The sequence below is a fragment of the Dendrobium catenatum genome, unplaced genomic scaffold (genome assembly GCF_001605985.2).
Source record: "Dendrobium catenatum unplaced genomic scaffold, ASM160598v2 fragScaff_scaffold_898, whole genome shotgun sequence".
In the NCBI taxonomy this organism is placed as follows: domain Eukaryota; kingdom Viridiplantae; phylum Streptophyta; class Magnoliopsida; order Asparagales; family Orchidaceae; genus Dendrobium; species Dendrobium catenatum.
In genome coordinates this window covers 1,774,991-1,800,687 of record NW_021319360.1, presented here as the reverse complement: position 1 = coordinate 1,800,687, position 25,697 = coordinate 1,774,991, and the positions used below count along the sequence as shown (strand labels likewise).

The window sequence follows — 25,697 nt, the reverse complement described above, 5'->3', positions numbered from 1 at the left end:
TGGAGAAATATACCTCAAAGATTAATTTGGATGAGTATCTTAAATGAGGGATAATCTCTTGAATTCACAACGTTAAAACCCTTCGAAATTGATTCAAATGGGTTTAAATTTATAGTAATTCTGATCGTTTTCTAACCTAAATTTAAACCTCGGTTTGCATGGTGTGATCTCATGGCATTTATCTCACTTGATGGACAAAGGATGAAGGATTAGGCAGTAACAATAGTGTGTAAAGGAGAAGAGGAGTTCAAAAGCTCATCAAGGAATGCATCATCAGTAGGGGTGTCAATTTGTGATCACGGGTCGGGTTCAGGTCGAACTTGCAGGAACTAACCTAGAACTATTCGGGTCAATCTGAACCCGACCTGTTTTTGCAAACGGGTTGATTTTTCAGACCCGAACCCGATCCGCTTCAGGTCTGGGTCAACTCGACACGACCCGAATGACCCAAAGCCTACAAAAAATTGCTAGTTTTCGAGTAAAAAATAGGTCAATTTTAGATTTTCAAGAAAAAAGGGCCAATCTCTAGTTTCCAGGTAAAAAACGGGTCAATTTTGAATTTTTGGGTCAACCCGATTTTTGAAACTGGTTGATTTGCTAAATCAGAACCGTACCCATTTCGGGTTCGGGTTATCCCTTACTTGTAATTTTCGGGTCGGATTCGTGTCGATTTTTCAGGTTGCGTCAAATATTGACACCCCTAATCATCAAGACTAATCATATGTGTTGGAGCTTAGCAGATGTCAACAAAAGTTATAGGAAAAAGCAACTAGTGACATGTGGATGAGCAAAAGGGCTCGCAACAAGAGCTCACTCGGGAAGGCATTCATAGGACCAACAGCATGTGAAGTATAAGAGAACTTCATGACGAGAGCTCATTAGGAGAAAGCATAGTTATATTACGATGGAGAAGAGAAGATTATGTTGAGAGAAAGGGTTTGATTGAAACATTAAGTTTGAATGATTGATTTGAATAATAAACTATGAGTTCACAAGGTGATTCAAACCAAGATTCAAACTTCAAATCATTGTTCGAATTAGGTTTGAATAAGATTCAAACTAGTTTAAATCAATTTATGAAGGATTTGACTCTAATAAAAAGTCTACAAATACAAGAGGCTATCCATAATTATGTGGTATTTTTTCCAAAATGAACATTCATGTATAGTTCTATAAGAAAATATAAAGCATGGATATTTGGCCACTTATAATATGAGGCTTACATATGCAGGCAAATACTCATACATCAAAAGAAAAATATTATTCTACTTGTATATTAATTTGATATAAAAATCAATAAAATTGAACTAATATTTTTAATTTTAACTAAGAATGTAATGCTTTTAATTCTGAATTTTACAATAAAATTTTTAAGATATATTAATATATTAATGTCCTTTCTAAGGAACAAACATGTACTAAATAAAAAAATAGTGGAGATATTTTATTTAAAGATACAAGTCAATTCTAAGGGTTTGAAAACTTAACATATTTCTCCGTTCTTTCCATTTTCAGTAAAAACAGGTAGTATGTTAATGCGTAATGAGGATTTTCTCATTATGATCTTTAGAAAAAAATTTATAATGTTGAGCACATCTATCATGATATTGTATTTTAGATTGAATCTTTTTGGATTATCTATATAAATTAAGCATTGATAGGCATATTTTATATATTATTATGCAAGTCAGTAAGAAAATTTTGAAATCTTAAATTAGTTCTCCGGCCTTCTTCTTTTGGGGATATTTCTCCTGTCCTTCAATCCTTAGGGAAAACAAGAAGTAGGTTAATATGTCACGAGGCATTTTGATCTTTAGAAAAATCTCTTATGCAATAATTCAACTCTCTAGTAATTTATATTTAAATATATTTATATGATTATGTTTTATTGTTTTTATATAATTATTATGGAATAAGAATGCACTTATATGTTACTGTTATTTATTTGATCATGCATTAGGTCTGTTCGAAACTTTATTAAAAATGACTAGTGTTTGATTTAGGCTTCGTTCGGGACGGCTTTCTTAATACTTATTACAGCAACTTTTTAGTATAAAAATTTTATTTTTTTTACTAAAAAGTTGATTTCAGAAGCAGCAAAAAAGTCGTCCCAAACGAAGTCTTAATTGACATTTGAATACTTTCCATCAATTCTTAATTATTCCTAAAGACATTACAAGAATGTACACAATTTGTGACATATATAATCAATATTCACTTGCTTATTCTCAGCCTAAGTTTCATCCTTTTTTAATACAATTCACAGTGGACTTATGTGTTAATTAATCAAAAGGATTATAAAGTCCTTAAAGAGATCGAAAACTCAGTAACTATTCGGAGAGCTACCATCAAAAAAGAAAAGAAAAATCTATAGAGTTTAAGATCCCAAGTAGTTACAGATTAAAAAGAAAAAAAAATGATAAGAAGGTGGGGCGAAAAAAAATCAAAAGGATCTGGATTGATCAATGAAGTCAAAGGATGTGATCGAACCTGCAGAAAAAATACGGAAAGCAAGAAAGACCAAACAAGAAGAGCAGCCACTCAACCCATTGTGCCTAAGTCATTAGTGTTTCCTTAGTTAATATTATCCATGGTCTCCGTTATTTGCATACATGATGTGATTCAAACTAGTGTGTAAAATCAATTAAAAATAATTTTCTTTTTTGCACCATGATCTTATGATATTGCATTGAAATCTCTTGCTCTGATTAAAAAAATAAAAATAAATAAAGTTTCTATTTATTGGTATTACTTTTATAAAATAATTTAAATTTTTTTTATTCAAATATTTTGTGGCGATGAGCAATGATGTGGTCAGAGCTCGCGTTCTTAACGTTTTTGCTGGTGGCAACCGTTGGTGTGATCGCCGGGATGCTTTGTTCGTTCGTATACACCTTTCTGGACGGTCCTTGCGGGACGTCATGGACGCTGGAAGTTTTGACCGAATACTGAGCTCGGTATTAGCGTCTTAATTTCCTTTTTGTTATTGTTCTTTTTTGTGCTGTTTCTTTGTGGTTTATGGCTGTTGTATTTGGTGACTTCTTATCAATAAAATTTCTTTTGTTGTTAAAAAAAAAAAAAAATTTTAAATCATACATCAATATCTACTTTTTCGTGCTCCAAATGGATGTCATTCCTCAATTCATCGCTAAGGCTCCAAATTGAAATTATCTTACTTATAAAGTCTAGTGATAATCAATGTTAAATGCATATGGCTCACTGTAAATTTTTCTACTCAATAAACAAAAAAAAGAAAAAGTAAGTTGACCTCAACGTATAAAGATAAAAATTAAAACCATAAAAAAGATATTACTTAATTACAATTTATTTTTGATCAAAAAAAATTTTATTTTAAGAATGAGTAATCTTTATAAAGCATGGAAATAAATAGAAAAAACTTTCTTGTATACTTTATAACTTTCAGTATATTTTTATGAAAGAATTTTTGTAGGAATTCATTGCCTGCCTCACTGCCTGACATTTTCACAAATATAGCACTTACATAAGTGAAACATAAATTTTCAGATAATTCGTTTATATGACCATTGTTGCATAACGTTTGACGTAAATTTGTCAACAAAGTTGGGGCCACCGCTCTAATCTATGTGGTTTGCGTTCGTCCGTAGCCCAAAAAAATTAAAAAAGAATCCCGCTGAGCAATTATTATGTGCGGATACCGGATAGTCTAACATCCCGTTTCATGTTCGGTAGCTCTCGGTATCATACGTGACGTATTTTTATTAATCTCCAGACGAATCTGAACGCCACTTGTAATAATTTTTCTGCGACGGTAGCAAAGCAGTCAAGTGCAGGCGGAGAATGAAACCCATGTAGTGTCACAAGAGTAAGAGAGTAACACTAAATCAATCGAAGTAAGAACTCATGGGACCTGCCAAATAATTAATATGCATGCCCAGCTAAGAAATGCTTGTCAGAGAGGAAAATTGAAGTCTGGAGAGAAAGAGAGAGAGAGAGAGAGAGCGGTGCAAGTTAAAGTCACATGGAAGCAATGTCTTGCTATTTGCAACGAAGCAAACAGTAGGCGAGCCCATGTGGCCATATGGGCACTTACAAGTGGATGCCCTCACATGTAGTATCCCCTTCACCGCTGCCCTTATTTCTTCTCCCGGGCCCTCTCGCCATTGCTTCCTCACAAGCACTTTTTCCACCTCACTTTCTTCCGAATCCTTCCTTGCGTTTTTCACAGCCTTGCCGGTTTTTAGAGTCGGAGCTCTCATGCCTCCAGGCCAAACCGCCATCACGTGGCTACACCCTTTCTGTCCAGGTGGAGCTGCCACCACCATTACTGTATAATACGACCAATCCCGTGATTAAACTAAAAGCAAAAGCACAGGAGATTAGGAAGCTTCCGACCGCGAGGACAGGGAGTAGGACGAGCGGTGTGCAGACAGAAAGGGGACAGCATCTTTAAGCTTAAGCTACGAAACCAAAGCCAAATCTTGAGTTTAAGCTTAATCAAAATAGATAATAGATAATAAATATCTCTTCATCTACTCGCCTTCGCTACACTGCGGCCACAGGGAAGAAAATGAGTGGACTAAAAAGCTGTCGTCTGAGGCAAGTGGGCTCGGCTGCAACATGTACGGAGGCCCATGGACTGCTCCCTTTCATGGGCCGAGTAGGGCCCACGATAGGGAACATGAAAGCCGGTGGGGGCAAGTAGGGACTGAAATCTTTCTTAATATGCGTAGAATAGCTAACCTGCTTCTTCCAGTTGTTTCTCCCATCCATCTCTCGCCTCCTTCTATAAAGTCCTCTTTCTCTCCCTATCTGTCTCTCTCATCCTTGCTCTCGCTCGCCTTCTACTTACTAGTGAGAGCATTAGAAGAGAAAAGAGGAAGAAGAGTTCAAAAAATCGAACATGTCGAGCCGACGGAGCAGGATAACAGAAGATGAGATCAATGAGCTCATCTCGAAGCTCCAATCTCTTCTCCCAGAGGCCCGACGCCGCTCTGCAGGCCGGGTAAACCCTCTTAACTCTTCACTTACCTGTTAGGAGTGGAATTAGAGTACTTGCCTAAGTTTCATCTGTTCGGAATGATACCATAGGTTTAACGTTTAAGTTAAGAAAAAATTAAAAATACTGTCAGTTAATCCTGGCATATTTTCCATTTTGATGAAAGGCAAAATGCGGAAGATAAATGCTCAATATACCGAAAAGTGATTCTTTTTTTTATTTAAAAATTATTTTATGATGAGTATAATATATTAATAGTCAAAATCATTATTAGCATATCAAGTACTCTCTCTAATCCTTATCTCATGCATCATTAATCTCATTACTCAAGAACTGAATATCTACGATATCCATTTTTTTCCCCAAGTAGCTCACAAAATGTAGTCGACTTACGACAGGCCTCAGCTGCGAAACTACTCAAGGAGACATGCAACTACATCAAAAGCTTACACCGGGAAGTGGACGACCTGAGCGACCGGCTGTCGGGACTGATGGCCACCATGGACACCAACAGCGCCGAGGCCGAGATCGTGCGCAGCCTCCTCCAATCTTGAACTTCGAAGCCTCAATTCTCCCTTCTTCTGGATATATTAGCTAGGTTTTAATAATTAATCAAGTAGTTAGGACTAGGAATTTGAAATTCCAGCTAATGACTTCCCTGTACATTTTTTATTTTGGGGCTTAGCTCGAGTTGTTCTCTCCTCCCCTCCAAACCGCCATGTCACGGCAACCGAGCAACCTCTGTTCGCTACTTGTATTTTAGAAAAAAATCAGGTAGACCGCTTGACCGGCCTTCTCAATGGCTATCAGGATGTTTACTGACGTATTAATTATGAACCGCCTGTCTTCTCTAATCTATATTCGTACACATGTGAAGGGATTCGGGTCTGGATGACATGGACCGGCGCTTTCTGAATATTGCTCCGCCGGTGCAGGATACGACCCTGCAGTCCCGGTGGGGGCGGAGTTAAGTCGGTAGGCAATTTCGCGGGGCCCAGGGGCGGCGGGCAGCCGAAGCCGCAGAACGTGATGCGCGGTGGCTAGAGCCCCCGTGGGCCCCGCTGAGATAAGATGGTCCCCGCTAATCCCCGCGCCCCCTCTCTCTCTCTCTCTCTCTCTCTTGCATTTTGATGAACTCCGGTGGTCTTGGTGCTAGACTGCAAGTCATGCGAGAAGCGTGTATACCCAAGAATTTCCCGGAATGCCCCTATAAGAAGCGCAATTTTTCCTACTCAACACATCGGACGCACGTGTACAACCGGACAAGAGTTATCACTGTGCATTACTGCAGCATATTAATGAACAACTATGCGCGACGACTTTCCTTACAGAGTAATTCTAACTTAAATTTGAGTTTATTTTATTTAAATAGTTGAATCAAATGTTTCTTAAATTAAAATATTATATTTTCAATATTTTTAAGCGAAATTTTAGACCACAAATACATCCTCTAAACTTTGTGTATATTTAATATATACTAAATATATTTATTAAAATTTATTATTTAATACTCTACGTAATAAACATTTAATTTGTGTTTTTAAAATAATTAATTTAATTAATAGATTTAAAAAATTTTAACATCACCATTTTTGTATATAAAATAAATATTATATACCCCTATAGATAGATATGGGGTGGGCAGTTGTAGTCTTACTGTTTTATTTACTATCCTAAATAAAACTCCCGACTGACTCAACGACTTCTGATGTGCTATGTCGCTTCTGCCCCTCCACCTTGAGCATTAACAATCCCCCTGCACGTGCCAAAACTATTGGAGACAAAAAACAGTAGTTGGTCTCCAAAAATTACTGTTAACTGATACATAGGCCGGCCACAAAAGGATAAATGAAATTCCATTTCTACCCCCGTGTTTATATGAATTTGCTAGCCCTTGTATTTTTGAAAACAGGGGTAAATTCTTGCTAACATTTAGATTTTTGACTATTTACTAAATTAACATTCTCCTCCTTTCAAAAATCAAATTCTCCCAAAAATATCAAAATTCGAAACTTTTTTTTTTTTTGACTTTCATGAAATTATCAATGATTTGATCATGAGGCACATAAATATATAAATTTCTTGACTTTTTTTTGGAGGATAATAATTTTACAAATAGAATCCATAACATATGCCTAAATCTCAATTAAAAAAACATAATGCTGAATTATTAAAATTTTGAAATATTTGAATGAAGTAATTTTTTATTCAGAAAAAAATACTACTAACAAAAGAATTGCATTGAAAATTGAAGACAAGCTCAAACAGTTCAAAAGAAATGACCAGCTAATGCAAAAATCCTATTAAGCACCTACTTGTTGAGAGATTATTAAGTGCGGACATCGGACACAGTTTATCGTCTATAGGGGAATCAGATGCAGCGACGTCATTCGGTACCGAGCAGTATCGAGTTCGGTACCTAGTAGTACCGAGCCGTGGTATCGAGTAGGAGGTGACGTGACGCATTTTCATTGAGCTTTGGACATCATTCGGCGTCCACACAAAATAATTCATCATATTGCTATTTGTTGACTTTGACGGCCACGATCAATTGAATTCTGACTTGATCTATTTCCTGATTATTTCCCGCCTTCTTCTCCACTTGTCCCAAATAATTGGGGTATCATTATAGAGCTCAAAGGTTCATGATCTCATCACCATTTAAATTTAGGAGTAATGCTTACTACCCCACCATACCTATTAAAAGAAAATTGAGATTGACAACTGAATTGGCATAAGAAAAAATCAAATAAAATATAATTTATTCCTCTCTGCTCTGCATTAACACATCATCATAACATCTCTCTTTGAATTTAATAGTTAGTAACATATTTCATGCTTTTACATTTGTAGTAATCAAAGCAAAATGGTCAACTATTTCGCTAATTCTTGAATTCCTCTCCTTTCTCTATGCTTTCTTACTTGTGCAAGCAGATTGACTTTCTATCTAACAAAAAAACTTTTATTTGCTACAAAGATAACGACACCCACAATTTAAAAATTGTCCATTTTTAAAAAAAGATCAACCTTACTTTTCTTTTAAGTTGATGTCAAAGCACAATGTTCACACACACTTATGTCGTTACTACGAACCAGAAGTTGTAGGATGAGTATCTAAATACCAACTATCATGCCACAAGGATGAGAAGAAAAGATTGCCTTCCTTTGCAATCAGTGGCGGAGCCAAAAAAATCGAGACCGGCACAGACAATTCTTTTATAAAAAAATAATTAGTATTTGATGCAAGATTTTCCGCATTTAATTCCAATTTATTTGGTAAATCTACATCCACTGGAACGAGTTTTTTGTATTCCTCTTCATCATTATTGTTATTCTCATCCATAGTATTTGATGTTTTGAATTAAATGATCGCTTGAAATATCTTTCCGTAGATGTTCAAACTCGTACTCAAGCATACTATAAGAGTAGGTATCTATTGTTTAGATATAAAATTTAGGATTTCAAACAAGACTACTAAAAAATATATAGTTTAAAGCATACAATGACAATTATCATCAATAGACTATTTTAGAAAATTGACACTTATCATACAATGCCAATAAATAGCTATTAATACCCAATTAAGATGTCATCTTAATAATATAAAATGCATGAAAAATAATAAAAGTCAGCAAAATGTCTTAGGCTTCGTTTGTTAGGCTTTGTTATTGTTTTTAAAGTAATTTTTTAATAAAATAATAATAATAATAACTAAAAAAACTACTTTAAGAAGCAATAAGAAAGCTGTCCCAAACAAAATCTTAAGCTCATCCATGCTTATGATATTAAAAACCAGATATTGTTTACCAAATATTAATCAAATTTTGATTTAATAAGCAAAAATCTTAATTAAATTAAAAATATTATAAAAAATATAGATTATAGGGAGAAAAGCAAAGTTATTTTCTAATCATATTTTAGAACAAAAAAAGAAACCCTACTTACATGATTAGAAAATAAAAAAGGCGTGAAAACAATAGATGTCAGTGGATTGACGATGATATACTCTCACATCTTAAACAGCATAATAATCATTCTTTATGGTTATATCACATCTTTCATAATCTTAATCAATCATCATCATCAAAAGTCGAAATGATGTTGAAGAGGCATAATATTTTCACCAAAACATATTATTATTATTCCAAACATTATTTTTTATAAAATAAACATAAAACTCTTTGTAAGACTTCATTTGGGAAGGCTTCTTTACTGTTTTTTAAAACATATTTTTAGTATAAAAATTTTAATTTTTATATAAAAAAACTAATTTAAGAAGCAAATTAAAAACCATCTCAAATGAAGCCTAAGTTAAATTCCTCACTGCTGGATTTATGCCTTGTTATATATGGATCTATAATAAGGGGTTGAGTTGAAGGTAATGGGACGAGTCAAGAAAGGGAAAAATTATTACATCCGGTGAAAATACCGAGCAATACCAAGCATACCGAGTGTACCGAGCGTGCTATACTGAGCACTTTAGTGACGTGGCATTTTGTTATTGATTTCCGGATGCATTCGATAACCTGACAGAATAATTACTCCAAGAAAGGGCCATGGATGCAGCGCCCTAATTTTGAGCTCTCAAAAAAATTGAGAGAAAAATGAATTTTGACCGAGCACTCAACTTTGGTGCCCCCTTGGGCGCCATGACGCAGGTCTAAAATTTATTTTTTAACATATAAAAAAATATCTTCACCTGGGGGGGGGGGGGGCCCCCGACCCTTTTTATTTCATAGCTCAAACCATTTTTCATTCATAGCTCCAGTTAAGAAAAGTATTCTGATCGCCATAAATAACTCAAATCCTATTTTAATTTTCAATTATTTTGATTTCCCGGATTTTCTCTCTCCTAAACTTGATTTAAATACAATATTTTTGTTCTAGTGATTTTCCACCTTATAACTTTTGATATATCATAGGCATCATACTCCTTAATATTTTGGCAGGTTAATATTAAAATTTCAAACAAATGATTTTGCTTATATATCATTTTGACTGAAATGAGTAATATAATATTAATTATAAAAAGATAAGAAATTGATATATTATATTTAGACATCAAATACACAATATGTACATGTTCACTATTCAGTTAGATTAACATGCACTTTTGACATATTTATCTTGGTTTTAATGCTATCTTCATTTCTTATTCCTCAAGATAGAATAAGCATAATTTTCCCATATTTTTCAACAGTAACATTCCAATCCAGTTTGGCGAGAAGGATTTGCTCGTTCTTCTTCTTCCCCATAGAAAATTTCTCAGGCGAGAATGGCATATATAGTTTTTTCTTATGGAAGTTCTTTTATGGTTTGATGTTAAGAAAAATTTTGTTTGATGATTGTTGAAATACAGTTGTTGAAGCATTTGATCAATACTTTTCCCCCTTTCGTTTATTAGCTTAGCATAGAAACAAAGAAGAAGATTCCGAGAAATTCTGTAGATTAAGAGATAATTTCACCATTAATACAACTGTTGAAATGATTCACTACTATTAAAACAAGTTTTCGCAGCACTTTTTTTACCCTACAGCAGCGGTTAAAACACATGCTATTTTCATAGCAGCGGTTTCTAAACCGCTGCATATCCGCTGTATTTGCTATCGCTGCAAAGGGCTTCCGCAGCGGTTTATAAACCGATGCTATAGAGGTAGTTTTTAGCAGTATTTCCTTTAGCAACGGTTTTAACCGCCACAATTCTATGATATTACAGTGGTTTTGAAACATGCAAATATGGACATGAGGCCTATAGCAGCGGTTATAACACATACGAATCTACAAAACGAGTTTTTACCAGCGGTTATAACCGCTGCTAATGTAGCAGATTTAAAAAAAAAATTTATTTTTTAGCATTCCCGTAACTTTAATCTGTCTTATTCATAAACTTACAAAATTGTATGGCGTATAGACATGAACTTCTTTTGGAACACAATTACAATTTCAGAGATAATTAAAAAAAACAATAGTTAATAAATTATCACAAACGAATAAGCATATCAACAACAATTGCATCTCTTTTTAACACTTATTCGGATTATTGACTGAACGAAAAGTCTTTTTTTTTATCAAAAAATTGTATGGAAATATAAACAACTCAAAACACTTAAACTAAATATGTACAAATATACTCGAAGTCTATGGAAATAATAAAACCTTTGTAATATTTTTCAAAATATGAACCTTGTATTAGCTTCAGATCTCAATTTTCCAAAACCATAAAACTGATACATATGGTAAACATAACTTCCTTTGAAGAGCGAACAAAGTACGCATTCCAGTCATACATAAAGAAGATATCGTGCCGCCTATTTACATAGTACGCATTCCCTTCTACACATTGGATGTCAATTAGGCGGGAATTGATCATTGACTTCAATGTGAAGCCTCACACGCTCGACATGCTCTGTATGCTGCACAAAGTAGTCCGGCTCTCTTTATATAATCGAGCTGGTGAAGTACCTATTATCTAAAAAATAAAGATTAGAATAGGCAATTATATTATTAAATTATTAAAATTGACATAAATAAAAAAAAAAGATTGAAAAAAACCTATGAGCCAAATTCCATCATCTGACAGTGGCACAGTTGCTTATTTCTTTAGATGGCTGACTCGTAGATTGTTCGTTGTTATTGTGGTTCATCAGCATTGGACGAATCTGGATGCACTGGAGTCGATGAATTATTTGAAGTTCTACTAGTTTGTTCTACACTGGAGGATCCTCGACGTGAAACCTTTCTAGCACGCCGGAATGAGCCACTTCCTGTCATCCTATTAGCATAAACAAAATACCAAGACAACTATTAAATTTCATACCTCTGGTAATACAAGTTATCTACAGCTTGAAAAAGATTCAACAAATAATTGTTGTCATTTATTTCAACAAATAGTTGCTGTCGTTTAATTTCCAACAAATAGTTTATGTAATTCTTCTTGATTTCCAACATTTGGAGTTAGATGAGAAGGTGCTTGAAAACCGTAAACCATACAAATAACTTAAAATTTTGAAAGAAATCTCATCGAACAGTTGCTTTCGTTTAAATTCATGGCTGGGAAAAGAAAAGCTTACCAAACTGATAAAAAAATGTTTAATCACGGTTGGGAAAATGTATATTAATAGGATTGTGTATGAAATGAAAGCATTTAATGAATTGCAAGATCAGGATAGGGAATTACAACGAAAAATACAATAGAAGCATGAAATATATCATGATCAAATACATAAGAAAGAATAAAAAAGAGCTCAAAGGATGACTTCTTAATGGAGATTGGGTGCTGCTCCTAAACAGTTCAAAATAAAAAAAGAACACATACAGATTATACAGTAATCTAGGATTTACAGATTTAAGATGTAAATCCACAGAAATCAGGGATTTACTAAAGTTTTTGATTTGCTGCTGATTCCTATTAGATGCCTATGTTATAATAAAATAGCTCTTTGGAATGCATGTAGAAGATCTGAATGCTATTGATAGTATTTTTCTAACTATAGTTGTTATCAGTATAGCATTATGAGTTTCTCAGGTGTTGTTAATTGTTATTTTTGTTGAACTTTTGTAAATCCTGTTACTGAGCAGAACTTTTTTTGTAAAAAACAAACAAATTTTTTTTTTGTATAGGTCCCAGAAACAGAACTCTTTTTGTAAAAACAAACAAAGTTAACATTATGTTTCTTAATTTTTCCTGATACTGATATAATAGGAAGGCCCTCAGTTTTAAAAGAGAGGTAAAGAATGCAATTAGATAACTGAATGGATCTTTTCCAAAATGACCAATAAGCAAAGCAAAGACAGGGAAACATTAGAAAATACACAAATAGCAATTAAAATCTAAATTATAACATGACACAGTGCAATCCATACATTCAATGAAGAAATTTTACACTAGTGGCAGACTCTTCGAAACATTTCTAATACTTCACAATCTGGCAAAACAAAATAAAGCCAAAATTTGGATCACCTGCCATAACTTGATACGCATAAACTTGACAATTATATTCGAACCAAAGTGAAAAGGGTCTTCTCCCTTAGATGATGATTGTCTCCACTTGTGTGTGCGTAGGTAGGAAATCAAAGTCGTTTAATATTTGTTAAGACACACAAATGCCTCTGAAAATTAAGTTAAGCACTCCATAAATGAGTTAAACCCCTTAGCTCATATATATTGCATCTAGATTTAATTGTATGTGCGTTCAAAATATCCGCAAAGCATGTGAAATGTTGCATTAAAAAGTTTAGAAGTCTGTCGTAAAAAATTAAGGACCATTTTGATCCTTATTTCTATAAGTATATTAAAACATTCTCTATTAACAGTAAGCTAGTCATTAGATACATCAATTACTGCTTTGAAACGTCCATATTTTAACATAAATATCTAATACAAACAAGATCTTAACATTATTTTATTATGGCATTTCAACAAATAGTTGGTAAATGGTGGCTTAAACAATAAAGGATATACAAATCAATATTTGAGCTTCACGTCAAACACAAACAAGGACTAAGAATATTTCTTGATCGAACTCTATTACATCGATGATGATTTTCAGATTTAATTATAATATTAACAAATTAATTTAGATAATAAGCTTTTTATAAACGTGTTAAAGCAATCAAACTTAATCAATAAAAATATGAATAAAATTTCCATGATAGTTAGATGATATGATCACTTGCTTTTAAGCATTCAAATGCCATTCACTTAATATATAACGAAAAAAAATTGCATTCAAATGCAGCATACAAATTCTTCAAATTGAAATTAAACCTCCATATACATCATCTGAGTAAAAATAAAACCTAATCAGATGATCAGCACATAAAGTAAACATGTAGCTAGTCTTACCTAATTCAAATGAACGAGTCAAATTAAAACAACCAAGAAGATATCAGTGAAGTTTTCGTACCTTAAACGATGAGTTCTTTTATGTTTGCTATGATTGGTATTGGGTATGTGTCGGCTGGCTTTGCAAATTTTGGGCTGCATAAGGACGATGAGCGCTTCAAATTAAGCAGAGTATTCGCTCTGTATATAGCATTAAGCATTGTAATTTTTGGCAGTAACTAAAATGGATATTTTGGCATTTTATAAAAAAAAAAATACAAAGAGATCATCACAAACATAAAAAACTAATCAGATAACTTTACCCAACGTTTGCTTGGTAAGGTGGCGACGAAAGCAGCAGCGAAGATCTTCTTAGATGGAAGCAGTGGCGTGCACGCGTCAGTCGTCGCTCTGTCGACGTCGTCATTCGTTGTCGCGTAAGCGTCGTGTGTCGCGTCTCACGCGTGGAAGGTTGGGGAGGAGGCGGGTTGCCGCGGGGAGAAGAAACGGAGAAGTAATTTGTTCGCAGGAAGAAGAGCCGCGCGGAGAGTAAAGAGATCGCGCGGTCGAATAAGAAAGCTAGGGCAGAATTCGGTTTTTAATTTTTAATGCTAACCAATACGGTTTAAGACCGCTACAGTATTTCGGATATAGCAGCAGTTATTAATTTGCTGCTAATATATGCTGCGGAAACTCTAGATTTTTAGTAGTGATTAGTTGTTTTTTGGTTTGTATTTTTAAGCATTCAAAAAAAAATAAATTAACATTATTGAATTCTGCAATCCTTAAATTTCTTAATTACTATTTTTTGGGATGCATACACTTCTTAATTTGGCCTCTCGTTTTTGATGTTTTTTCATATAGAATGTTAGTAGATCTAGTTATTGAAGATAGTATTTTTTTTTTTTTTTTTTTTTTGAATAAATTAACATTATTGAATTCTGCAATCCTTAAATTTCTTAATTACTATTTTTTGGGATGCATACACTTCTTAATTTGGCCTCTCGTTTTTGATGTTTTTTCATATAGAATGTTAGTAGATCTAGTTATTGAAGATAGTATTAATGAGCGTCTAAATTTGGAAATTGGAGAATTGCAATCACACAATGATATGGTGAAAATGACAATGCTAATGTTTCAGGAGAAAATCAGGTAAATGATTGTCGGGATGAAGAACAGATCATTGAAAATAAAAGAAAATTCAATTAACAACAAAAAAAGGAAAAAAAAAAAAAAAAAAAAAAAAAAAAAAACAACAACTATAGTATGCGATGAGTTTAAGGAGATAACTCTTCCTGATGGTCAAAATAAAGTAAAGGGATGATAACCCATTATATTTTGCTAAATGAAAAACCTTTCTCAGTTGTTGAAGAGTTTGGCTTTAAGTTAGTGCTAAAGGCTATGTCACCATATTTCATGAAGTACAGTAGAACAATAGCTCGAAATGATGTGATGTTGGCGTATGAGAATGAGAAGAAAAAGCAATATGCTACACTAAAAGGCATAAGTTAAGGGATTTTTTATAGAGTCAAGGCATCATTTTGATCCTTTTCTCATTTGATATATGAATTAAATAACGAGCAAAAAATAGTTAAATGTGTCGTGACCTCACACACAACCATTATGTGATGAAAGATTTGTTTTCCATCATAAAAACTAATACACATTGGTTCTCCATTCTCTCACGCTGTAACTGCCATTTTTCTATGGTTCTTCTCTTTACATGCACTCCACTAATTCTTATATATTTTTCACTAGCTCTTGTTGTTGGCGCTACTAGCTTTTGCTCACAAGCTTCTTCTCAAAAATACTTCTACATACCTCATAATCACTGTTGCTCAATTCACACTATCTTTTAATCTGTAGCAGGTCACTCAATCTCAAGAATATATTCTTAATTTTTAAGTATTCTTATATCAATGAGTTATATATTTGATTTTTTTTTCCTTTCTAATAGCAAGAAATTGTAAATATTGTACGTTTCATTATATAACAAAGCCCTACAAGAAATTGTAAATATTGTACGTATTAGAGAAATAAACTTCTCTGTAAATAATTTCTGTATAGCTTAGTTTTTATGTAGCCAGTTGTACTTCTGTCAAACTACCTATATATAGTTATATGTCTGTACTGTGAAGGTTATGGAATAATATTTTCACTTTCTCATCTTCTTGTTTACATTTCGGTCCAAGCTCTGTTCTTCTCAGGTGGAACTCTTTGTTTCCACCGGTCTTTACCTTTCTTCATGGTATCAGAAGGATCCTAAAGATCCCTGGGATATTATGGCGTCTACCAATACGTCAATGTCCAACGAACAATCCGGCTCTTCTACCTCCACTGCTCCGGTGATTTCTTCAGATAGCGGCTGCAGGAGGACACATTGAAGAAGAAGATATCATTCTTTACATTCTCCGAGGGCTTCCTCCGCATTATCAGTCTTTCAAGACTTCCATTAGAACCATGACACAACCTCTCAATCTTGATCAGCTTTACTCCTTTCTCATTTCCGAAGAAATCCATATGGCGAATGATCTTGCCGTTCTTGCTGCTCCAGACGCATCCACCACAGCATTATTCTCCAGCCGCGGACATGGCAGACGAACTCGGGGTCGCTCATACAACAACAACACCAATCAGAAGGACTCAACACTCTCGGCTACTACATGTCAAATCTGCCTCAAAAAGGGGCATACTGCAACTGATTGTTGGCATCGCATGAATGCTCAATTTGTTCCCAAACAGCCATCGTCCAACAAAGCTTTGCTAGCCGATCATACGTCCGAATACACGGATTGGTATCTTGATTCGGGGGCTTCGTCTCATCTCACAAAATCTTTGAATAATCTTTCTATTACAAACCCATATACAGGGCATGATGGCGTTACCATTGGTGATGGGAGTTCGGTAAGCATCGCAAATTCTGGCAAAGGTTTGCTGCCGACTCCCTCTCGTAAGCTTATACTATCTCAAATTCTTCACTCTCCTTCAATCAAATTTAATTTGCTATCCATCTCGCAATTAACTAAAGATAACAACATTGCAATTACTTTTAACCCGTCTGGTTTCTTGTTCAAGGATCTGATGACGCAGGAAATAATTCTTCAAGGACCGTGTCTAGACGGAATGTATCCGATCCGAGCTCCCACAGCAACCAAGATTCATGCTCTCAGTTCTACTAAAGATCGCACCAACATTTGGCACAACAGGATGGGACATCCGAGTCACAAAACTCTTCTTCAAATTGCCTCTACTTACCCGCAACTTAATATAGATTTACACTTTCAGCATTGTCATTCTTGTAATCAAGCTAAGACACACAAATTACCTTTTGAAACATCGACTCATAGATCTACTTCTCCTCTAGAACTCTTGCATTCTGATGTGTGGGGCCCTGCACCCCAAATTTCTAATTCTGGTTTTCTTTACTACGAATCTTTTATTGACGATTATACACGCTTTACATGGTTGTTTCCGATTAAGCAAAAATCTGAAGTTACAGATATTTTTCTATCATTTAAAATGTATATCGAAAACTTGCTGTCTACTAAAATTAAGTGTATTAGAACTGATGGCGGAGGCGAATATATGTGCAAAAGGTTCACTAATCTTCTTAACAACTATGGCATATCTCATCAGGTCTCATGTCCGTATACGCCCGAACAAAATGGCGTTGCCGAACGTAAACACAGGCATCTTCTTGAGACAACTCGGACCCTGCTCTATACAGCGTCCGTCCCAACCTCTTTTTGGCCTGATGCAGTTTTAACGGCAACATATTTAATAAATCGAATGCCTTCTCCAAATACGAGCAACAAGTCGCCGTATGAATTGCTTCATCAGAGACAACCGGAATATGCACATCTCAGAACCTTTGGCTGCGCCTGCTTTCCTCTCATTCCTGCATCAAACCGGAACAAATTTCAACCAAAGTCTCATCTATGCGTTTTTCTTGGATATTCAGAGAAATACAAAGGCTATAAGTGTTTTGATATTGCTTCTTTCAAAACTATTATGTCTAGACATGTTACATTTGATGAACAACATTTTCCATTTCTTAAATTAAATAAAAATGTTGATCAAGAACGTTGTACTCACTTATCACCTTTGTTTCTTACTCCTACGTCTATAGCACAGGGACACAATCTCTCTACACATTCATCTGTTGCCGAATCTTCCAGTTTGCTAATCAATGCTGACAGCTCACTCAACAATTTTGAATATCCGGAAGCTCAGATTTCACCGCCAATACCTCCTCCTCCCGTTACAAAATCTGTCCTGCATCCTATGACAACTCGTTCCAAGACCGGCTCTCTAAAACCGGTAAATCGGCTGAACTTATTGCACACCAATACAGGAACTACATCACTACCCACTCCATCCAATTACTCCGAGGCAATCAAACATCCAGAATGGCGGTCTGCAATGGCAGATGAGTTTCTCGCCTTACAGATTCAAGGGACTTGGACCTTGGTTCCCAAACCATCCGACTCGTCGGTCTTAGGCTGTAAATGGACGTATCGAACTAAACTGAATTCAGATGGTTCCGTGTCTAAATACAAAGCCCGACTTGTCGCCTTAGGTAATCATCAAGAGTATGGTCTTAATTATACCGAAACCTTTAGTCCGGTTGTGAAACTACCTACGATACGAATTCTTCTTGCGGTGGCACTTCAGTATAATTGGCAAGTCCAACAAATGGATGTAGCAAATGCGTTTCTTCATGGCTCGCTAACGGAGACAGTTTACATGACCCAGCCGCGTGGATTCGAAGACACTACAAATCCGGATTACGTATGTCGTCTTAACAAAGCTATCTACGGGCTCAAACAGGCTCCTCGACAATGGTATAATACTTTTACGTCGTTTCTTATTTCAATCGGTTTTCTTCAAAGCCTATCTGATCCCTCTTTATTTAAGTTTCACAATGATCAAATTGCAATTTATTTACTTGTATATGTTGACGATATTCTCATTACGGGTAATAACACCGATGCACTCAACAATGTGATTCAAAAATTAAATAACAGATTCTCAATGAAACTGCTCGGCGAGGCAAATTCCTTTTTAGGAATTCATATCAAAAAGGGTGATGGTGTCTATTTTTTATCACAATCGTCCTATGCTAACTCTATTTTGCAGACGGCTCAACTATCCCGCTGCAATCCGGTTTGCAATCCAACCTGCACTAAAATGCCGAAAGAATTTCCTCCGGATCCTCTTCTCACAGATCCGCAGATGTACCGAAGATTGACTGGCTCTCTTCAATATCTGTGTCTTACAAGACCAGATATTGCTTACAGTGTAAATCTTATTTCTCAACATATGCATCAACCAATGCCAGAACATGCTTATCTCTTGAAAAGACTACTGAGATACATAAAAGGTACGCTCGACTATGGTATTCCTATATCCAAATCTAATTTCTCTCTTTCTTCCTTCTCCGATGCAGATTGGGCCGGTGATCCTATTTCAAGAAAATCGACATCTGGCTATTGTTCTTTTCTTGGCGATACAATTGTCTCATGGACAGTCAAGAAGCAATCCACTGCTGCTCGATCATCTACCGAGTCAGAGTATCGTTCCCTTGCGGCACTCACCGCGGACGTCGTCTGGCTTCGACGGCTTCTTTCGGATTTTGGTGTGCAGCAAGATAAACCTACAGATATCTTTTGTGACAATACTTCAGCGATTGCACTTGCTAACAATCCAGTATTTCACGCACGAACGAAACATATCGAAATAGATCACCGTTTCGTTCGAGATCACATTCAACAACAAAATATCAGAATTTTGCCGATAAGCACTATTGATCAAACAGCTGACATTTTCACAAAATCTCTCTCAACACCTCGTTTTCAATTTCTTAGAAGCAAACTAACGGTTTCTAAAGATCCTTTAGTTTGTGGGGGGGTATTAGAGAAATAAACTTCTCTGTAAATAATTTCTGTATAGCTTAGTTTTTATGTAGCCAGTTGTACTTCTGTCAAACTACCTATATATAGTTATATGTCTGTACTGTGAAGGTTATGGAATAATATTTTCACTTTCTCATCTTCTTGTTTACATTTCGGTCCAAGCTCTGTTCTTCTCAGGTGGAACTCTTTGTTTCCACCGGTCTTTACCTTTCTTCAGTACGTTTCATTATATAACAAAGCCCTAAATAGGGTCCTGGTTGGGTACCCCCGCTCTGTGTTGACGGGCTTTGCCCACCCACACCCACCTATGACAGGGGCGGAACCAGTTTTTTTTTGAGGGGGGGCAATTGCCCCCCCTAACCAAGTGGTGGTTCCGCCACTGACCTATGATGACTTTTGGGATGTCATACCCACCCACACCCATCCACATTCCATGCTTCTTGAATGCAGTCTGCCACGAATTAACGGCATTGAGATTTTTTGTCATTTTTTATGACTGCAAACTTTCAAGCCACATATCAAAATTTATTGTGGATGCGTCGCAGTTTAGTGTTGCGCACTGCGTAGTAAGGATTACTGTAATATACTGCATGCATATGGTGATTAGTAATATAAATTAGTTTGTCCCTTGATATTGAGTACCCACCCACGAGGTCATGGGCGTACCCATACCCATGCATGCCTATTGGGTATGGGTGGGTACGTGGGTACCCAATGCAAGGCTCTGTCGAGAAATTGAGTGTTTGTACATTTTCTGAGTATACTTTTGGAGTGCTTCTACTGATTAGAATATTTTAAGTGCTTACTTTTCCCCTCCCCATTTGTAATATATTTTAGTTGCATATTAAGTTTGGTATTATAGATGTTCGCACACATTAAGTATTGGTAAGTATATTCAGGAAGAATGGATACATACATAAACACACATATAAACCGTGCAATGGAAGAGAGATTAGATTCATGACTTGCCGGAAGAGTATATGGATTAGAGTAAGCATATTACAACAAGAATGCATTATTGTAGACACTTTCGGCACAAGTAATTCATGTAGACTTTTTAGATGACCTTTCTTTTTTAGATTTAAATGAGAATTTAATTTTTAACAAGATAAAATGGAGAAAAAAGATTCATGTAGCCGATCCCACGTAGTGGGATAAAGACTTGATGTTGTTGTTATTGTTGGATGAACAAGCAAAAGAAATCACGAGTATGAATAATCAACATAAGGTGAACAAGGAATATAACATAGTTCAAGGAACCCGGTCGAAATAGTTTCTCCAACATCCTCGTTTGACATCAGCAGAAGTTGCTGGTTAATTTTTCCAGTAAAAAATGTCCTATCTTTTTTAAGGTTTGGAAAGCCAGAGAGTCTGAGAAACAAGTTAGATGATAAACAGGCATATTCTTGAAAAGATCTATCAAATATAGATATTTCTGCTAAATAAAGATGTTGCAAACAACATCATACCAGATGAAGGACAGAACATAATAACATTGTTTAAAATGGTTCTGTTGGATGATAAACTTTGGACAAAGAAAATTAACTGATCTAACCCCAAAGTAGAATAGCAATAAAAAATGAACAAAAATTACAGAAATTGAACAGAAAGAAACAACCACAAAACTACTACTTTTAACACCTGGAGGTTTTTATCCCGCAATCTAAACCCTAAACACCTTTAGGATAACCATAAAATAATAATTTATAGACCTAGGTTCTAAATTTACTTTGTTTTGATGACAGAATGCAATGCTGCCAAAAAGCTAATGATGTTTCAAACCAGTTGGTTTTCCAGTTCATAATACCTTAGGAGTTTCAAAATGTATGGCACTAGATGGTTCTATTTATTAAATAGCGTGATGAAGACAATGCCTCAACTCAAAAAAAAACTTAGATAAACCTGAACTATAAAGCATAGATCTCACTATATCAATAAGAATTATATTCATCCCCTCAACAAGACCATTTTGCTGAAAGGTATGGCTAACACTGTTATGCTTACACATAGCACAATCAAAGAAAATTTATTGAAATTCTCATCACAAATTTCAAGAGCATTATTAGTAATTAAAACTTTAAATCATTGTTTTTCAATTAATGATTTCCATTATATAAATTTTTAAAACCTTTCATCCAAAATTTTCCAGAATAATCATCAACAAAAAGTAGAAATAATTACCTACATAAGTAGGTATACCATTGCCATTCCCCAAAGGCCAGAATGAATGAAGTCAAGATTCTATTTGTTCTCTATGTTGACAGTTTGAATCCAAGCCTGTGTGACTTGCCAATAATGCATGATTTACAAAAAATCAATCTCTGTAATAGAATTGGCACTAAATAGTTCTTGTTTATGCAGCTCAAACAAAGCTCCGTCACTCAAGTGCCATAAAAGTTAAAGCTTTAGCTTTAACTTTTATGGCAGTTGAAGCTGAAGCTAAAGCTTTTGTTTTGTCAAAGTGCCATAAAAGTTGAAGCCAAAGCATTTGTTTTGTCAAAAATTGATCAAGCTAACACATTAGATCCACCAACTATAGTAGCTCCCTGTAGAACACAGAGTCCATTTTGTTTAGATTCCTTCATGATAACAAGAGCACCTTCGAAAATCTTTAGCAAGTCATTTTCAGATTAGAAAACATATACTGAATCATCTGAAGTCCAAAAAGAAATAAAGTTTCTCTTTAAATCGTGTATATGCCTTACATCTTTAAGAATTCTCACTCTATATTCATCTTGATTACAACAGATCTAATTCCAAAATCATCGCAAGGCTTTTTCTCACCCATCAAAACTTTCCCATCATCAAGATTTTAATGATTCATAAACCACTCTCTTTTGGAACTCATATAATATGTACAACCAAAATCAATAATCCACAAAAGAGTTTTCCTGACTTCTTACAATAAGGATATCAACATTATCGTAATTGTTGCCAAACAATCACAAAATTTCTATGAGATTGAGCCTTATCTATTGATGCGTTTTCTAAATAAAGTCTTCGGATGTGACCATTTTTATTGCATAGCCAACACTTGATATTTTTATAATCCTCCTTTGATGTGATTGAAATATGCTATAAGACATTCCTTTTTTTTCTATTTTCATTCTCATGAGATCTTCCATGGATATGCAGACCTTCAACTAGATTGTTTCTATCTAAGACCGTATCCAATATCATAGATGAAAGGGCATTTAGAATTTCATCCACAGTAATTATTTCTCTTTCAAACTTAAGAATTGTTTTAAAATTCTTGAAACATTTAGGTAAGTTGAGCTAGAAGATAGCATTGTCTTCATCTTCAATATTTACTTCAAGATTTTCAAGATTAGCTAATTAAACTCATCCAAGTTATAATCAATGGTTTTGCTTTCTTCCATTTTGCAACCAAAGAATTCTCCTTCCTATAGATGCAGTTTGGAAGAGTTTTATATTTGTACAACTCTTCAATTTTTTTCGACAATTCAACAAATGTCTTTACATGAGAAACCTTGCTCCACACATAATCTACAAGACACAATAATGATGGAACTGAAACAAGTCTTCTGAATATTCTGCTTCTCTTGATCGTAATTATTGCTGATAATTTTGATTTGGGTATCAATAAATAAAACTAAACAAATATATAATTGAACATTAAAAAAGACAACAAATATGTATGATTTACATGGTTCTAGTTTAGAGAACTATATATCCATGAGGCAGTCAAAGTCTTAATCCTTGTATTAAATGGTAACAATAAAAATACAAGTGATTACAGACATAAAAACAGAAGAAAAAAAAAACAGCAAACAATAAATAAATGAAACAATAATTACAGCCCTTTGGATCACCCAAAATTTGAAAACCACCTCATAAAACTTTCTTCTTCCTTCTTGCATAAGAGAAAAGACTCATCTTGCAGTTCAAACCTCCAGCCACCACAAGCATAGGAGAAAGATAAGACAATAGTTGAATCTAGGTACAGTTTGTCTTTACAATAGAAGATTCTCCAATAGAACATTTTATTCCCCCGTTAGCTAAACAACTGGTACATTAAATTGCTGCAAGTTGCTTCAAGTTAAAACAATAGTTGAATCTAGGTACAGTTTGTTTTTACAATAGAAGATTCTCCAATAGAACATTTTATTCCCCTGTTAGCTAAACAACTGGTGCATTCAATTTAACCTTATAAGTTTATAAGTACTTTCCGATCTAACCAGATTTGGGAAAACAAAAGGCCGCTAATGTTACTCTAGTTTACATGAAATATATTCTAGTTTGTGTAAGATGAATCTTCTAACATTTGTCCAATGGTTTTGCTAACATGATAAATCAAGTTATATGACCCATCTGATTGGCATCTCTCTAAATTTTGACCTTTTAGAAAAATGGTATCATGCATGTCGTTACCATCACAGGTCGACGCATAATACTAAAACAATACCTCAATTGGGCACATTTCTATGATAATTAACTTGACATGGCCTGTGGATTCTATCAACAAAAGTATAAAACTCTCACTATAAGAAGAGGTTTGACGAGGGCTCTAAAGTTGCTAACCGAAGAAGATGGGAAAAGTTCTAACTTGTTATCGGCAATCCAGAGAACAATGTGCTGAACACAAGCTACTCAGGCTGAGTTCTCCCCTTTGAATTGCTTATAAAATCATAACGCATGTATGCCTTAAACGTATTAAAATTCAGTTAACACTCTGGAAACTAGACTTTGCTTAAACTCTGGCTTCATAACTGCTTGTACCCAAGCTACTCTTTTTCACAGGTCCCATCGTAATTTATAAACAAAGCAAAAGTTTTAAAAGAATTTCACTAGTTTAATTGCCAGTTTAAAAAATAGTGGCATCAATTATGAGAATTGAGGAGCACAACACGGTCAACAAACCTTGTGAGAAGATCAGCTAATGAAGCAAAACAAGCAACTTTGATAATCCGGGTACCAGAAGGAGACTGCTTGCATAAAAGGAAAGGAATGAAACTGCCAAAAAGCATAAAATGCTAATAAACAATGAAGGATAGCTTATAAAGCTCTTTTTGTGCATTAAAAGGCTGTTATCCAAGAGTTTATGAAACCAATAGAGTACGATACTACGATGACTAGAAAAAATTAGAGCAGCACTCTTCGCATGTCATCCCTAACAAACAAAGTCCGGCCCAACACTTCTCTGGCTAGATTATTAAAATGCAAGATAGAGTTCAACAAAAATAAGATTTTCCTGCATAACTACGGAAATGAACAGCCAAAACTGCATCTTTTTTCATTCAAACAATGCAACTAGCATCGGGAAGAATTTTGGTGAGCTTAAAAAAACAGAAGACTAATTGTGAAAAAAAAATTTATGAAAGAAATCAATACGAATCTACCGCGCCCCTCGAGGCGAATGAGACGATGCCTTCGACTCAGCCGTCGATGGCGGCCCTCCCAGTTTCAATAATTTTACTTTCTAAGGTGTCCGACTCGCGCTCGGAGATGAGTCCATGGGTTCGCACGAGCGGGCTCCAAGAACCTAGGGGATGACGGTTTCTTGTCGGGAACGCGATCATGCACCACCGACCAAAATAGCGGTGGCTTCAGGCGGTAGTCGTCCATGCCGCTGACGAGCTCTGCCGTTGCCAACCAAAGCTTCTTGTTCTTACAAATAATATTTTTGAAATCTCACTCGTAAAGAACCCTGGGTGCCGAAGTTTATGGGCAGCGGTAGGGTTTAGGGTTTCTGAGGCGAGGAAGCCGGTTGGCAGCGGAAGACAACAGTCGATCGACGTTATATAGAACTATAAAACAAAGCACTTGCAAATGCAATCTCTTGAGAAGCAAAAGAACACAACTCTGCTTGGCCTATTGATTGAGAGCTTAGGCTTCCAACTAAAAGGTCCAAGGTTCGAGTCCATGTGTATGCGTTGTGTGTGTGAGTTTGCCTTAAATGGCCTAAATGTCCCAAAAAAAGACAGCAAAAGAAAATCTGAAATATAAATAAAATAATTAA

At 35.1% G+C, this 25,697-nt stretch overlaps 1 protein-coding gene and 1 long non-coding RNA gene across 2 annotated transcripts; one reads left to right on the top strand and one right to left on the bottom strand.

Moving 5' to 3' along the window:
• Positions 1–4,727: 4,727 nt before the first annotated feature.
• LOC110110529 (transcription factor ILI5) lies at positions 4,728–5,832 on the top strand. The gene is made up of 2 exons (XM_020842051.2): positions 4,728–4,984; positions 5,377–5,832. Exons 1-2 carry the CDS (start codon positions 4,883–4,885, stop codon positions 5,530–5,532), a joined length of 258 nt encoding a protein of 85 aa, XP_020697710.1. The 5' UTR covers positions 4,728–4,882; the 3' UTR covers positions 5,533–5,832.
• Positions 5,833–23,416: 17,584 nt separating this feature from the next.
• On the bottom strand, positions 23,417–25,496 carry LOC114580255. Its single transcript, XR_003701602.1, has 2 exons — positions 25,078–25,496; positions 23,417–24,691 (listed from the first exon to the last, which is right to left on the bottom strand). It is a non-coding gene; the product is annotated as an uncharacterized LOC114580255 (long non-coding RNA).
• Between the last annotated feature and the right edge of the window lie 201 nt (positions 25,497–25,697).